The sequence below is a fragment of the Protomyctophum parallelum genome, assembly GCF_964188405.1.
Source record: "Protomyctophum parallelum genome assembly, chromosome: 5".
In the NCBI taxonomy this organism is placed as follows: domain Eukaryota; kingdom Metazoa; phylum Chordata; class Actinopteri; order Myctophiformes; family Myctophidae; genus Protomyctophum; species Protomyctophum parallelum.
In genome coordinates, this window is record NC_139702.1 from 717355 (window position 1) to 732487 (window position 15133).

At 49.0% G+C, this 15133-nt stretch overlaps 1 protein-coding gene across 1 annotated transcript in view; it reads left to right on the top strand.

The window, feature by feature from the left end:
• LOC310859182 (glycine receptor subunit alphaZ1-like) overlaps positions 1-15133 on the top strand; it is a gene marked incomplete at both ends in the record, with an annotated part of 113571 nt that overhangs the window by 55292 nt on the left and 43146 nt on the right. Inside the window, 3 exons of the mRNA XM_083765583.1 lie at positions 2380-2603; positions 3197-3279; positions 8999-9136. Coding sequence (XP_083621709.1) covers positions 2380-2603; positions 3197-3279; positions 8999-9136 — 445 coding nt within the window. The remainder of the gene's footprint in view (positions 1-2379; positions 2604-3196; positions 3280-8998; positions 9137-15133) is intronic.

Below are 15133 nucleotides of genomic sequence, written 5' to 3' on the forward strand. Positions count from 1 at the left end.
CCGCAAAACGTAGAGCTTCGGACAAAGCACTGCTGAACCACTTAGAGCCCTGGTACTTTGGAACGCCTTGCCCGAGGAGAGAAGGCTTGCTGAATCTCTGCCCCGTTTTAAATCCCACCTGAACTCACCTTTATAAAGCTGCTTTCTTTCAACGCCCAGCACTCTTCATTTTAACCCATTCTGACCTGAGATCAGATTCATACGAGGTTTCCACTGGACACACACTGGTCTGACGAACCCATTCTGACCTGAGATCAGATTCTAAAAATGTCAGTCGTTCTTTGATTTTTCAAAAAATAGCAGACCTACAAGCTCGTAGCGCGCCACTCGGTGGCGCGATATGAGCTTGTAGATCTGCTGTTTTTCAATAGCTAAAGCATAACATGATGCTGACACCAAAATGGGTGCCCGTTCAGAATGGGTTAAATCCCACCTGAACTCACCTTTATAAAGCTGCTTTCTTTCTCTTCATTTTAATGTACGGCACAAATATTTGACAATTTCACAATTTCCGATATTCTGTACTGCATAGGCGGGTGTTATACCGACTCAGTGCTCTACAGCCGGCCTAGTTATTATAATTATAACAAACATATTTTTGCCAGGGACATACAGTAGCAAAGGCCTCAGTGGTGTGCAGACCTTCTACTTCTCAACACTGCAACTAAACCTGATAGTCAACTACAACAACACCCAGAAACCCTAACCCTAACCCTAAGGTATAAGTGAACCTGCCTGTGGAACATTATAGGGATGGAACCACTTCCCCAGTTTGCCAAAGCCCCATCAGGCCCAGACTGATGCATCCATCTCAGCCTGCTGTAAATGGTAAATGGTGCATTTATATAGCGCCTTTATCCAAGGCGCTTTACAGAGATTGTGCATTACATTCACCCATTCACACACACATTCATACACCGATGGCAGCGGAAACCATGCAAGGCACCAACCAGCACATCGGGAGCAATTAGGGGTTCAGTGTCTTGCTCAAGGACACTTCGACAGTAACTCTGGGGGAGCCCGGGTTCGAACTGGCAACCTTATACGGTTACCATCCAGGCACTCTACCCCTGAGCCACCGCCGCCCCCTAGTGGTCACTCTACCCCTGAGCCACCGCCGCCCCCTAGTGGTCACTCTACCCCTGAGCCACCGCCGCCCCCTAGTGGTCACTCTACCCCTGAGCCACCGCCGCCCCCTAGTGGTCACTCTACCCCTGAGCCACCGCCGCCCCTGTATGTAGGTCTGGTCTAGGTTATGTGTTGGAGAGGAGGGGCCGATGAAACGCATAGAGAACAAGGACAAATAGAGCGTGAGAGACAGAGAGAGGATGAAAGGTGAAAGAGAGAGAGAGAGAGAGAGACTATAAGAGTCCATACGGTATGTCACATCAGGATTAGCACCGTTCCTCTCAGACCATCTGGCTTCCCCTCTCACATCATCTGACAACACAACCATGCAGCTGAGAAGAAGTGACATCATCAACGGCATTCCATTCACTGCAAACTCCATAACTGTCCTCCTCTGTTCCATTCACTTCACTTAACCCACTTAGACCGGAGGCCGGTTCTAAATGGCTTCTGAATCAGTTCAGCCAATTAAGGACCACAAATTGTATTTGGCTGCTGACCCCGTCTGAAAAACAAATAACTTTTTAATTTATATTTTTTGACCCACGATTTTGTAACCCATTTTTCACCCCTGTGTCAATCATCTAATGTGATCCTGGGCTCTACACACCCTCCGCCAACCTAGGGAGAGCAACGGACTTAACTCATGCTTCCTTCATGCTTGAGTGTCCAAGTTGCTCCTTTACACCTGACAGGGGGGAGTTTCCCTGGTTGGACGTAGCGCGTGGAAGGAACACATTATTCCAACCAGTTCCTTTCCCCTCCATCAGGCGCCCCGGCTGGCCAGGGGGAGGCAGTTTAGAGACCAGGATTACTGCATGTTTTTTGTGAGGGTACCTACCCTAGGGGACACGGGGAGAACATGTGAGGGTACCTACCCTAGGGGACACGGGGAGAACATGTGAGGGTACCTACCCTAGGGGACACGGGGAGAACATGTGAGGGTACCTACCCTAGGGGACACGGGGAGAACATGTGAGGGTACCTTCCCTAGGGGACACGGGGAGAACATGCAAACTCCACACAGAAAGGCCCTTTCGCCAACCCCGCCTTCGGGTATGGGCACTGATGACGCGGAGGAGGAAACACGCCGCCAGCACCCACAGCGCCCCGAGCAGGAATCGAACCCAGGACCTTCTAGCTGTGAGGCGACAGCACTACCAACTGTGCCACCGTGCCCCTGAAAAACAAATAACTTAAATATTATGCAAAGAATACTTGTGATTCTTGCCCCTCTCTCTCTCTCCCCAGGACTACCGCGTTAACATCTTCCTCCGCCAGCAGTGGAATGACCCCCGCTTGGCCTACACAGAGTACCCGGACGACTCCCTGGACCTGGACCCGTCCATGCTGGACTCCATCTGGAAGCCCGACCTGTTCTTCGCCAACGAGAAGGGAGCCCACTTCCACGAGGTCACCACGGACAACAAGCTGCTGCGGATATTCAAGAACGGAAATGTTCTGTACTCCATCAGGTGAGGTTTTGGTTAAATTAGTAAATGTTCTGTACTCCATCAGGTGAGACTTTGGAGCAGTGTTGGGTTAAATTAATGTTCTGTACTCCATCAGGTGAGACTTTGGTTAAATTAGTAAATGTTCTGTACTCCATCAGGTGAGACTTTGGAGCAGTGTTGGGTTAAATTAATGTTCTGTACTCCATCAGGTGAGACTTTGGAGCAGTGTTGGGTTAAATTAATGTTCTGTACTCGATCAGGTGAGACTTTGGAGCAGTGTTGGGTTAAATTAATGTTCTGTACTCCATCAGGTGAGACTTTGGAGCAGTGTTGGGTTAAATTAATGTTCTGTACTCCATCAGGTGAGACTTTGGAGCAGTGTTGGGTTAAATTAGTATTGTGCTTAAATTGTATTTTTGTATCCACACTTAGTTTGTATTTTGGGATAATTCATCACTCCATTATGTTTCAAAAACAAATATTGCTGTCCTACTGTACGGACTGTCTCTACTGTCTTTACTGTCCTACGGACTGTCTCTCTGTCACTCCATCATTGACTCAGACTCATTCTTCCTTGTTCTCGCTGTCTGTCTGTCTGTCTGTCTGTCTGTCAGACTAACACTGACCCTGTCGTGTCCGATGGATCTGAAGAACTTTCCCATGGATGTACAGACCTGCATTATGCAACTGGAGAGCTGTAAGCACACACACACACACACACACACACACACACACACACACACACACACACACACACACACACACACACACACACACACACACACCTGAACAGTATTGGTGCTAGGTGTGGTGAGGATTGGAGTGTGCCTGTGGCTGCTGGGGTCCACACATGGCCCATGGTGCAGACCCCTGCCCAGTGTTGTGACACGTTTAAAAAGTGTTACAAATATGTGTTTAAAACAGTTTATAACCTAAACGCATGGGTTTAGTGTGTATGCGTCCAGCCACCCGCGAGGCAATTTTAATATGGGAGTATTTTAAATCGGGCTCAAATGGTTAATTCATAATGTACTTTTTCAGAGTCAAAATAAATAGAAAATGTCTTAGATTTTTCCCTACATTTTTATCCCATGATTTTGTAACCCATTTGCCTAAGCTGTAATCCCTGGTGCATACTCTCCCTCTGCCAACCTGGAGGGGGGGGGGGGAGCCACAAAGTTAGCTCATGCTTCAATGCATGAGGAGTGAGCAGGGAGCTTCTTGTCACCTGCCATGGGGGAGTCCCCCCCCGTTGGACGTAGCGCGTGGAATGAACATATTATTCCAACCAGTTCCTTTCCCCTCCATCAGGCACCCTGCAGGCTAACTAGGGGGAGGTATAGAGACCAGGATCACTGCTTGTTTTTTGTGAATGTATACCTACCCTAGGGGACACGGGGAGAACATGCAACCTCCACACAGAAAGACCCTTTTGCCAAACCCACATCAGGTATAGACCGATTCACAGAGGGGTGCCCTGGGCGCGGCCATTACTGAGGTGTAATCCATGGAGCAGGTGCTCTGTAGACCAGGTGTAGCTAATCAGTGCTGCTGCACTCAATGGTACACCTCAGTAATGGCCGCGCCCAGGAAACCCTCTGTGAATCGGTCTATATGAGCACTGAGCACAGAGAGAACACGGCCCCAGCGGGAATCGAACACCGGACCTTCTAACTGATGTCTTTGCAATGTATACTGAAAGTCATAAAATGCATACTCAAGTAAACTATAAAACTTTATATAGGGTTTACTCTCCATGGATCACGGTGCGTTCAGTGGACTCGGTACAGTGAAGGCAGAGATCACGGTGCGTTCAGTGGACTCGGTACAGTGAAGGCAGAGATCACGGTGCGTTCAGTGGACTCGGTACAGTGAAGGCAGAGATCACGGTGCGTTCAGTGGACTCGGTACAGTGAAGGCAGAGATCACGGTGCGTTCAGTGGACTCGGTACAGTGAAGGCAGAGATCACGGTGCGTTCAGTGGACTCGGTACAGTGAAGGCAGAGATCACGGTGCGTTCAGTGGACTCGGTACAGTGAAGGCAGAGATCACGGTGCGTTCAGTGGACTCGGTACAGTGAAGGCAGAGATCACGGTGCGTTCAGTGGACTCGGTACAGTGAAGGCAGAGATCACGGTGCGTTCAGTGGACTCGGTACAGTGAAGGCAGAGATGGATCACGGTGCGTTCAGTGGACTCGGTACAGTGAAGGCAGAGATCACGGTGCGTTCAGTGGACTCGGTGTAGTGAAGGCAGAGATCACGGTGCGTTCAGTGGACTCGGTGCAGTGAAGGCAGAGATCACGGTGCGTTCAGTGGACTCGGTACAGTGAAGGCAGAGATCACGGTGCGTTCAGTGGACTCGGTACAGTGAAGGCAGAGATCACGGTGCGTTCAGTGGACTCGGTACAGTGAAGGCAGAGATCACGGTGCGTTCAGTGGACTCGGTACAGTGAAGGCAGAGATCACGGTGCGTTCAGTGGACTCGGTGTAGTGAAGGCAGAGATCACGGTGCGTTCAGTGGACTCGGTACAGTGAAGGCAGAGATCACGGTGCGTTCAGTGGACTCGGTACAGTGAAGGCAGAGATCACGGTGCGTTCAGTGGACTCGGTACAGTGAAGGCAGAGATGGATCACGGTGCGTTCAGTGGACTCGGTACAGTGAAGGCAGAGATCACGGTGCGTTCAGTGGACTCGGTGTAGTGAAGGCAGAGATCACGGTGCGTTCAGTGGACTCGGTGTAGTGAAGGCAGAGATCACGGTGCGTTCAGTGGACTCGGTACAGTGAAGGCAGAGATCACGGTGCGTTCAGTGGACTCGGTACAGTGAAGGCAGAGATCACGGTGCGTTCAGTGGACTCGGTACAGTGAAGGCAGAGATCACGGTGCGTTCAGTGGACTCGGTACAGTGAAGGCAGAGATCACGGTGCGTTCAGTGGACTCGGTACAGTGAAGGCAGAGATCACAGTGCGTTCAGTGGACTCGGTACAGTGAAGGCAGAGATCACGGTGCGTTCAGTGGACTCGGTACAGTGAAGGCAGAGATCACGGTGCGTTCAGTGGACTCGGTACAGTGAAGGCAGAGATCACGGTGCGTTCAGTGGACTCGGTACAGTGAAGGCAGAGATCACGGTGCGTTCAGTGGACTCGGTACAGTGAAGGCAGAGATCACAGTGCGTTCAGTGGACTCGGTACAGTGAAGGCAGAGATCACGGTGCGTTCAGTGGACTCGGTACAGTGAAGGCAGAGATCACGGTGCGTTCAGTGGACTCGGTGTAGTGAAGGCAGAGATCACGGTGCGTTCAGTGGACTCGGTACAGTGAAGGCAGAGATCACGGTGCGTTCAGTGGACTCGGTGTAGTGAAGGCAGAGATCACGGTGCGTTCAGTGGACTCGGTACAGTGAAGGCAGAGATCACGGTGCGTTCAGGGGACTCGGTACAGTGAAGGCAGAGATCACGGTGCGTTCAGTGGACTCGGTGTAGTGAAGGCAGAGATCACGGTGCGTTCAGTGGACTCGGTACAGTGAAGGCAGAGATCACGGTGCGTTCAGTGGACTCGGTACAGTGAAGGCAGAGATCACGGTGCGTTCAGTGGACTCGGTACAGTGAAGGCAGAGATCACGGTGCGTTCAGTGGACTCGGTACAGTGAAGGCAGAGATCACGGTGCGTTCAGTGGACTCGGTGTAGTGAAGGCAGAGATCACGGTGCGTTCAGTGGACTCGGTACAGTGAAGGCAGAGATCACGGTGCGTTCAGTGGACTCGGTACAGTGAAGGCAGAGATCACGGTGCGTTCAGTGGACTCGGTACAGTGAAGGCAGAGATCACGATGCGTTCAGTGGACTCGGTACAGTGAAGGCAGAGATCAACATTGCTACATGTGCTTTAATTGACACGACGAGCAAACCCGGAAATAACTTGATCTATTTCAAGACACGGCATCTTGCTAATTACTGTTGAGGGGTCATGACTAATGCATCCATTGTGCTATGCAAGAGTGTAGCCTGGGCCTGAGGGGCAACACACACACACACACACACACACACACACACACACACACACACACACACACACACACACACACACACACACACACACACACACCATCTGGCATATTTCCTTTCCTTTTATTCCCCGTCTTTCTCCTTTCTTTTCCTATTAGGTTGTTACGCCCCCTAGTCTAGGGTTATGGGGCATAAACATAAAATGCAAAAAGACAATTGGAATAAAACTGACTGTATTTATTTACACACCAAAATGTGTAATAATGGCAAAAATATACAATAAACAGTGAACACACACCTAAGCTATACCTAACAAAACCCAAATCAAACAGAAATCAAACAGAAATAAAGATTAACTGTCCTTCTCAAGACTTGCAGACTGAGGCAGGTTACTAAATGAGTCTCTGCCAAAAAGTTCTCAAAGACCGGCTACTAGTCGCAGGTTTGGGTTGGGTTTGGGTGAGAGGACAGGAGGAGCGATCCCCTGCTGCCCTGAAGCTCACAGTCCTCTGATGATCAGAGTGGTTTGTGAATGAGCTTTATAGTAGACGGGGTGTGGCCACCACCCGCCAAGCCACTGCAGGTGTCATCAGAGCCAACCAATCTGTGATGATGGCCAATTCCCCACAGCAGCTGGCAGTCTTCTGTGATCAGTCTCAATAGGCCTATCTCACAGCCTTTCCCCGCCCCCCATGTTAAAATACCTACATTCAGAAGCCATAAACAACTTTTTCTGAAGGTAAACTTTATTCTATTTGTGTTAGCTGTCTTACCATCTTGTTTTCTTCATGATAATATTGGTCTTTTACATTTAAATATTTGGAAACGGCCTTGCATGGTGCAGAGAAAGCAGGTAGGGATGTAGCTCTGGTCCATATAGCCTTACTCATGGACCAGACCAGAGCTACATCCCTACCTGCTTTCTCTGCACCATTTAAGGCCGTTTCCAAATGTAAAAGACCAGTATTATTATGGAGAAAACAAGATGGTAAGACAGCTAAAACAAATAGAATAAAGTTTACCTTCAGAAAAAGCGTTGTTTATGGCTTCTGAATGTAGTTCTTTTAACCCATTCTGACCGGGCACCCATTTTGGTGTCGGCATCATGTTATGCTTTAGCTATTTAAAAATAGCAGACCTACAAGCTCATAGCGCGCCACCGAGTGGTGCGATACGAGCTTGTAGGTCTGCTATTTTTGAAAAATCGAAGAGCGACTGGCATTTTTAGAATCTGATCTCAGGTCAGAATGGGTTCATCAGACCAGTGTGTGTCCGGCGGAAACCTCGTATGAATCTGATCTCAGGTCAGAATGGGATAAAATGTAATGTCTATGGAGTGACGTCACGTCAACACCACTAGGTGTGGAAAGGGGGCGGGCATGGCTGTGAGATAGGCCTGTCTGTCACAGACAGGTGTCTGTCACAGACAGGTGTCTGTCACAGACAGGTGTCTGTCAAACAGGCCTCAGTTCTCCAACACACACACAGGAAACAAGAGATAATAGCCAACCAAATAGCCGATGCATAATTTAACCCATTCTGACCTGAGATCAGATTCATATGAGGTTTCCACTGGACACACACTGGTCTGATGAACCCATTCTGACCTGAGATCAGATTCTAAAAATGTCAGTCGTTCTTCGATTATTCAAAAATAGCAGACCTACAAGCTCATATCGCGCCACTCGGTGGCGCGATATGAGCTTGTAGGTCTGCTATTTTTCAATAGCTAAAGCATAACATGATGCGGACACCAAAATGGGTGCCCGTTCAGAATGGGTTAAAAAATATTAACGGGACCATACAAAGTTAAAACGTAAGTAACGACCAACTATGTATTTGCATCTGTAGTAAATCTGTAAAAAAAAGAGGGATATACACATCTGCACCTGCACCTTTGTACCCTCACATTGAATTCCTAATAAGAAGAAAGAAACAAAATCACTGGGTAACAAGAAGACTCACCCCGTTTTTCCTCCCGGAATTTTCCCCAGTGAGGGGGATAACTTTGTAATATGCTATTGGCTGTTTGTATTCTTTTTGGAAAAACATAAAAAGATACTCCTGTGGAAAGGCTACTTATATTGACCTTATAAACAATTTAGTATTATTTAGTATATGTAAGGTTTTGCCCCCTCAAATGGTACCTCGTCAGATAATCCCCACATTATCCTACAACAACTTCTGTGAACAGACTTCACTGTAGTAGCTTTTCATAAATTATATTTGTACTTAGGCTGTTCTGCTGTCATGAAAGTTTATAGTTAGAGAAATTCAAAATCCAGCCGTCTGCTGTCCAGCCTCTGCCACCCCTCACTGGGGAAAAGTCTGGGAGGAAAACAGAAACGGGGCGAGTCTTCTTGTATTCTATCACTGCAGCATAGCTAAATGTCATGTTTTCTTCTTTTTCTGTGCAGTTGGTTACACCATGAACGACCTGATCTTTGAGTGGCAGGAGAATGGACCCGTCCAAGTGGCTGAGGGGCTGACCCTCCCCCAATTCCTCCTGAAGGACGAATTAGATATGAGATACTGTACCAAGCATTACAACACAGGTACGGGCACGCACACAACATGCACACACACACACACACACACACACACACACACACACACACACACACACACACACACAAGCACTTGATATGCTTTACCATGCAGAAATCTCAGTATTTTAACTTTATTTAAATGAATAGAGCATGTATTTGTTTTTGGTTGATTTAAGGTTTTATTGACTGACTGAGCAGTGCATTGAGTAAACATAAATCACACCCGTGTGAAGTGAGTGGTGTGGGGGGGGGGGAGTTCCAGATTGACGTGTATGTGTGCGTGCGTGTGTGTGTGCAAGAGAGTTTTAGGTGTGGTTTTAGGTGTGTGCGGTGCATTGGGTTCTGAGTAGCATCAGTATCGTCAGTGTGAGTACTTTACACCCCAGTGCACACACCACTAAATGCTTTATAAGTTACCGGTGCATGGCTCTCTCATGCGTGCCGAACACTAAAGCCATCACAGAGCCCTTTAGGCTGGCCGTACAGTACAGCATTACACACAGAATATTTAAACCCTATTTTACAGCCGTACAGAGAGAAGATACTACACTGTCTAATGGCCACAGCAACATTTTCTATTCATCGCGCCAGACAAGAAGCATTATTGTCAGGGGAATGAGCCACGTTCACTATCCCATTCTGACCTGAGATCAGATTCATACGGGGGAATGAGCCACGTTCACTATACACACTCACACTGAGCCACGTTCACTATACACACTCACACTGAGCCACGTTCACTATACACACTCACACTGAGCCACGTTCACTATGCACACTCACACTGAGCCACGTTCACTACACACACTCACACTGAGCCACGTTCACTATACACACTCACACTGAGCCACGTTCACTACACACACTCACACTGAGCCACGTTCACTACACACACTCACACTGAGCCACGTTCACTACACACACTCACACTGAGCCACGTTCACTATACACACTCACACTGAGCCACGTTCACTACACACACTCACACTGAGCCACGTTCACTATACACACTCACACTGAGCCACGTTCACTATACACACTCACACTGAGCCACGTTCACTATGCACACTCACACTGAGCCACGTTCACTACACACACTCACACTGAGCCACGTTCACTATACACACTCACACTGAGCCACGTTCACTATACACACTCACACTGAGCCACGTTCACTACACACACTCACACTGAGCCACGTTCACTATACACACTCACACTGAGCCACGTTCACTATACACACTCACACTGAGCCATGTTCACTACACACACTCACACTGAGCCACGTTCACTATACACACTCACACTGAGCCACGTTCACTACACACACTCACACTGAGCCACGTTCACTATACACACTCACACTGAGCCACGTTCACTATACACACTCACACTGAGCCACGTTCACTACACACACTCACACTGAGCCACGTTCACTATACACACTCACACTGAGCCACGTTCACTACACACACTCACACTGAGCCACGTTCACTATACACACTCACACTGAGCCATGTTCACTATACACACTCACACTGAGCCACGTTCACTACACACACTCACACTGAGCCACGTTCACTACACACACTCACACTGAGCCACGTTCACTATACACACTCACACTGAGCCACGTTCACTATACACACTCACACTGAGCCACATTCACTACACACACTCACACTGAGCCACGTTCACTACGCACACTCACACTGAGCCACGTTCACTACACACACTCACACTGAGCCACGTTCACTATACACACTCACACTGAGCCACGTTCACTACACACACTCACACTGAGCCACGTTCACTACACACTCACACTGAGCCACATTCACTACACACACTCACACTGAGCCACGTTCACTACACACACTCACACTGAGCCATGTTCACTATACACACACTCACACTGAGCCACATTCACTACACACACTCACACTGAGCCACATTCACTACACACACTCACACTGAGCCACATTCACTACACACACTCACACTGAGCCACGTTCACTACACACACTCACACTGAGCCACGTTCACTATACACACTCACACTGAGCCATGTTCACTAGAGACACTCACACTGAGCCACGTTCACTATACACACTCACACTGAGCCACGTTCACTACACACACTCACACTGAGCCACATTCACTACACACACTCACACTGAGCCACGTTCACTATACACACTCACACTGAGCCACGTTCACTATACACACTCACACTGAGCCACGTTCACTATACACACACTCACACTGAGCCACATTCACTACACACACTCACACTGAGCCACGTTCACTACACACACTCACACTGAGCCACGTTCACTACACACACTCACACTGAGCCACGTTCACTACACACACTCACACTGAGCCATGTTCACTACACACACTCACACTGAGCCACGTTCACTACACACACTCACACTGAGCCATGTTCACTATACACACTCACACTGAGCCACGTTCACTACACACACTCACACTGAGCCACGTTCACTACACACACTCACACTGAGCCACGTTCACTACGCACACTCACACTGAGCCACGTTCACTACACACACTCACACTGAGCCACGTTCACTACACACACTCACACTGAGCCACGTTCACTACACACACTCACACTGAGCCACGTTCACTACACACACTCACACTGAGCCACGTTCACTACACACACTCACACTGAGCCACGTTCACTACACACACTCACACTGAGCCACGTTCACTACACACACTCACACTGAGCCACGTTCACTACACACACTCACACTGAGCCACGTTCACTATACACACTCACACTGAGCCACGTTCACTACACACACTCACACTGAGCCACGTTCACTACACACACTCACACTGAGCCACGTTCACTATACACACTCACACTGAGCCACGTTCACTACACACACTCACACTGAGCCACGTTCACTACACACACTCACACTGAGCCACGTTCACTACACACACTCACACTGAGCCACGTTCACTACACACACTCACACTGAGCCACGTTCACTATACACACTCACACTGAGCCACATTCACTACACACACTCACACTGAGCCACATTCACTACACACACTCACACTGAGCCACGTTCACTACACACACTCACACTGAGCCACGTTCACTACACACACTCACACTGAGCCACGTTCACTATACACACTCACACTGAGCCATGTTCACTAGAGACACTCACACTGAGCCACGTTCACTATACACACTCACACTGAGCCACGTTCACTACACACACTCACACTGAGCCACATTCACTACACACACTCACACTGAGCCACATTCACTACACACACTCACACTGAGCCACGTTCACTATACACACTCACACTGAGCCACGTTCACTATACACACACTCACACTGAGCCATGTTCACTACACACACTCACACTGAGCCACATTCACTACACACACTCACACTGAGCCACGTTCACTATACACACTCACACTGAGCCACGTTCACTATACACACACTCACACTGAGCCACGTTCACTACACACACTCACACTGAGCCACGTTCACTACACACTCACACTGAGCCACGTTCACTACACACACTCACACTGAGCCACGTTCACTATACACACTCACACTGAGCCACGTTCACTACACACACTCACACTGAGCCACGTTCACTATACACACTCACACTGAGCCACGTTCACTATACACACTCACACTGAGCCACGTTCACTATACACACTCACACTGAGCCACGTTCACTACACACACTCACACTGAGCCACGTTCACTATACACACTCACACTGAGCCACGTTCACTACACACACTCACACTGAGCCACGTTCACTACACACACTCACACTGAGCCACGTTCACTACACACTCACACTGAGCCACGTTCACTATACACACTCACACTGAGCCACGTTCACTACACACTCACACTGAGCCACGTTCACTATGCACACTCACACTGAGCCACGTTCACTATACACACTCACACTGAGCCACGTTCACTATACACACTCACACTGAGCCACGTTCACTAGAGACACTCACACTGAGCCACGTTCACTACACACACTCACACTGAGCCACGTTCACTATACACACTCACACTGAGCCACGTTCACTACACACTCACACTGAGCCACGTTCACTACACACACTCACACTGAGCCACGTTCACTAGAGACACTCACACTGAGCCACGTTCACTATACACACTCACACTGAGCCACGTTCACTACACACACTCACACTGAGCCACGTTCACTACACACACTCACACTGAGCCACGTTCACTACACACACTCACACTGAGCCATGTTCACTACACACACTCACACTGAGCCACGTTCACTACACACACTCACACTGAGCCACGTTCACTACACACACTCACACTGAGCCACGTTCACTACACACACTCACACTGAGCCACGTTCACTATACACACACTCACACTGAGCCACGTTCACTACACACACTCACACTGAGCCACGTTCACTATACACACTCACACTGAGCCATGTTCACTACACACACTCACACTGAGCCACGTTCACTACACACACTCACACTGAGCCACGTTCACTATACACACTCACACTGAGCCACGTTCACTACACACACTCACACTGAGCCATGTTCACTACACACACTCACACTGAGCCACATTCACTATACACACTCACACTGAGCCACGTTCACTACACACACTCACACTGAGCCACGTTCACTAGAGACACTCACACTGAGCCACGTTCACTACACACACTCACACTGAGCCACGTTCACTATACACACTCACACTGAGCCATGTTCACTACACACTCACACTGAGCCACATTCACTACACACACTCACACTGAGCCACATTCACTACGCACACTCACACTGAGCCACGTTCACTACACACACTCACACTGAGCCACGTTCACTACACACACTCACACTGAGCCACGTTCACTATGCACACTCACACTGAGCCACGTTCACTATACACACTCACACTGAGCCACGTTCACTATACACACTCACACTGAGCCACGTTCACTACACACACTCACACTGAGCCACGTTCACTATACACACTCACACTGAGCCACGTTCACTATACACACTCACACTGAGCCACGTTCACTACACACACTCACACTGAGCCACGTTCACTACACACACTCACACTGAGCCACGTTCACTACACACACTCACACTGAGCCACGTTCACTATACACACTCACACTGAGCCACGTTCACTACACACACTCACACTGAGCCACGTTCACTACACACACTCACACTGAGCCACGTTCACTACACACACTCACACTGAGCCACGTTCACTACACACACTCACACTGAGCCACGTTCACTACACACACTCACACTGAGCCACGTTCACTACACACACTCACACTGAGCCACGTTCACTACACACACTCACACTGAGCCACGTTCACTATACACACTCACACTGAGCCACATTCACTACACACACACTCACACTGAGCCAGGTTCACTACACACTCACACTGAGCCACGTTCACTATACACACTCACACTGAGCCACGTTCACTATACACACTCACACTGAGCCACGTTCACTACACACACACTCACACTGAGCCACATTCACTACACACACTCACACTGAGCCACGTTCACTACACACACTCACACTGAGCCACGTTCACTACACACACTCACACTGAGCCACGTTCACTACACACACTCACACTGAGCCACGTTCACTATGCACACTCACACTGAGCCACGTTCACTATACACACTCACACTGAGCCACGTTCACTATACACACTCACACTGAGCCACGTTCACTACACACACTCACACTGAGCCACGTTCACTACACACACTCACACTGAGCCACGTTCACTACGCACACTCACACTGAGCCACGTTCACTACACACACTCACACTGAGCCACGTTCACTACACACACTCACACTGAGCCACGTTCACTACACACACTCAC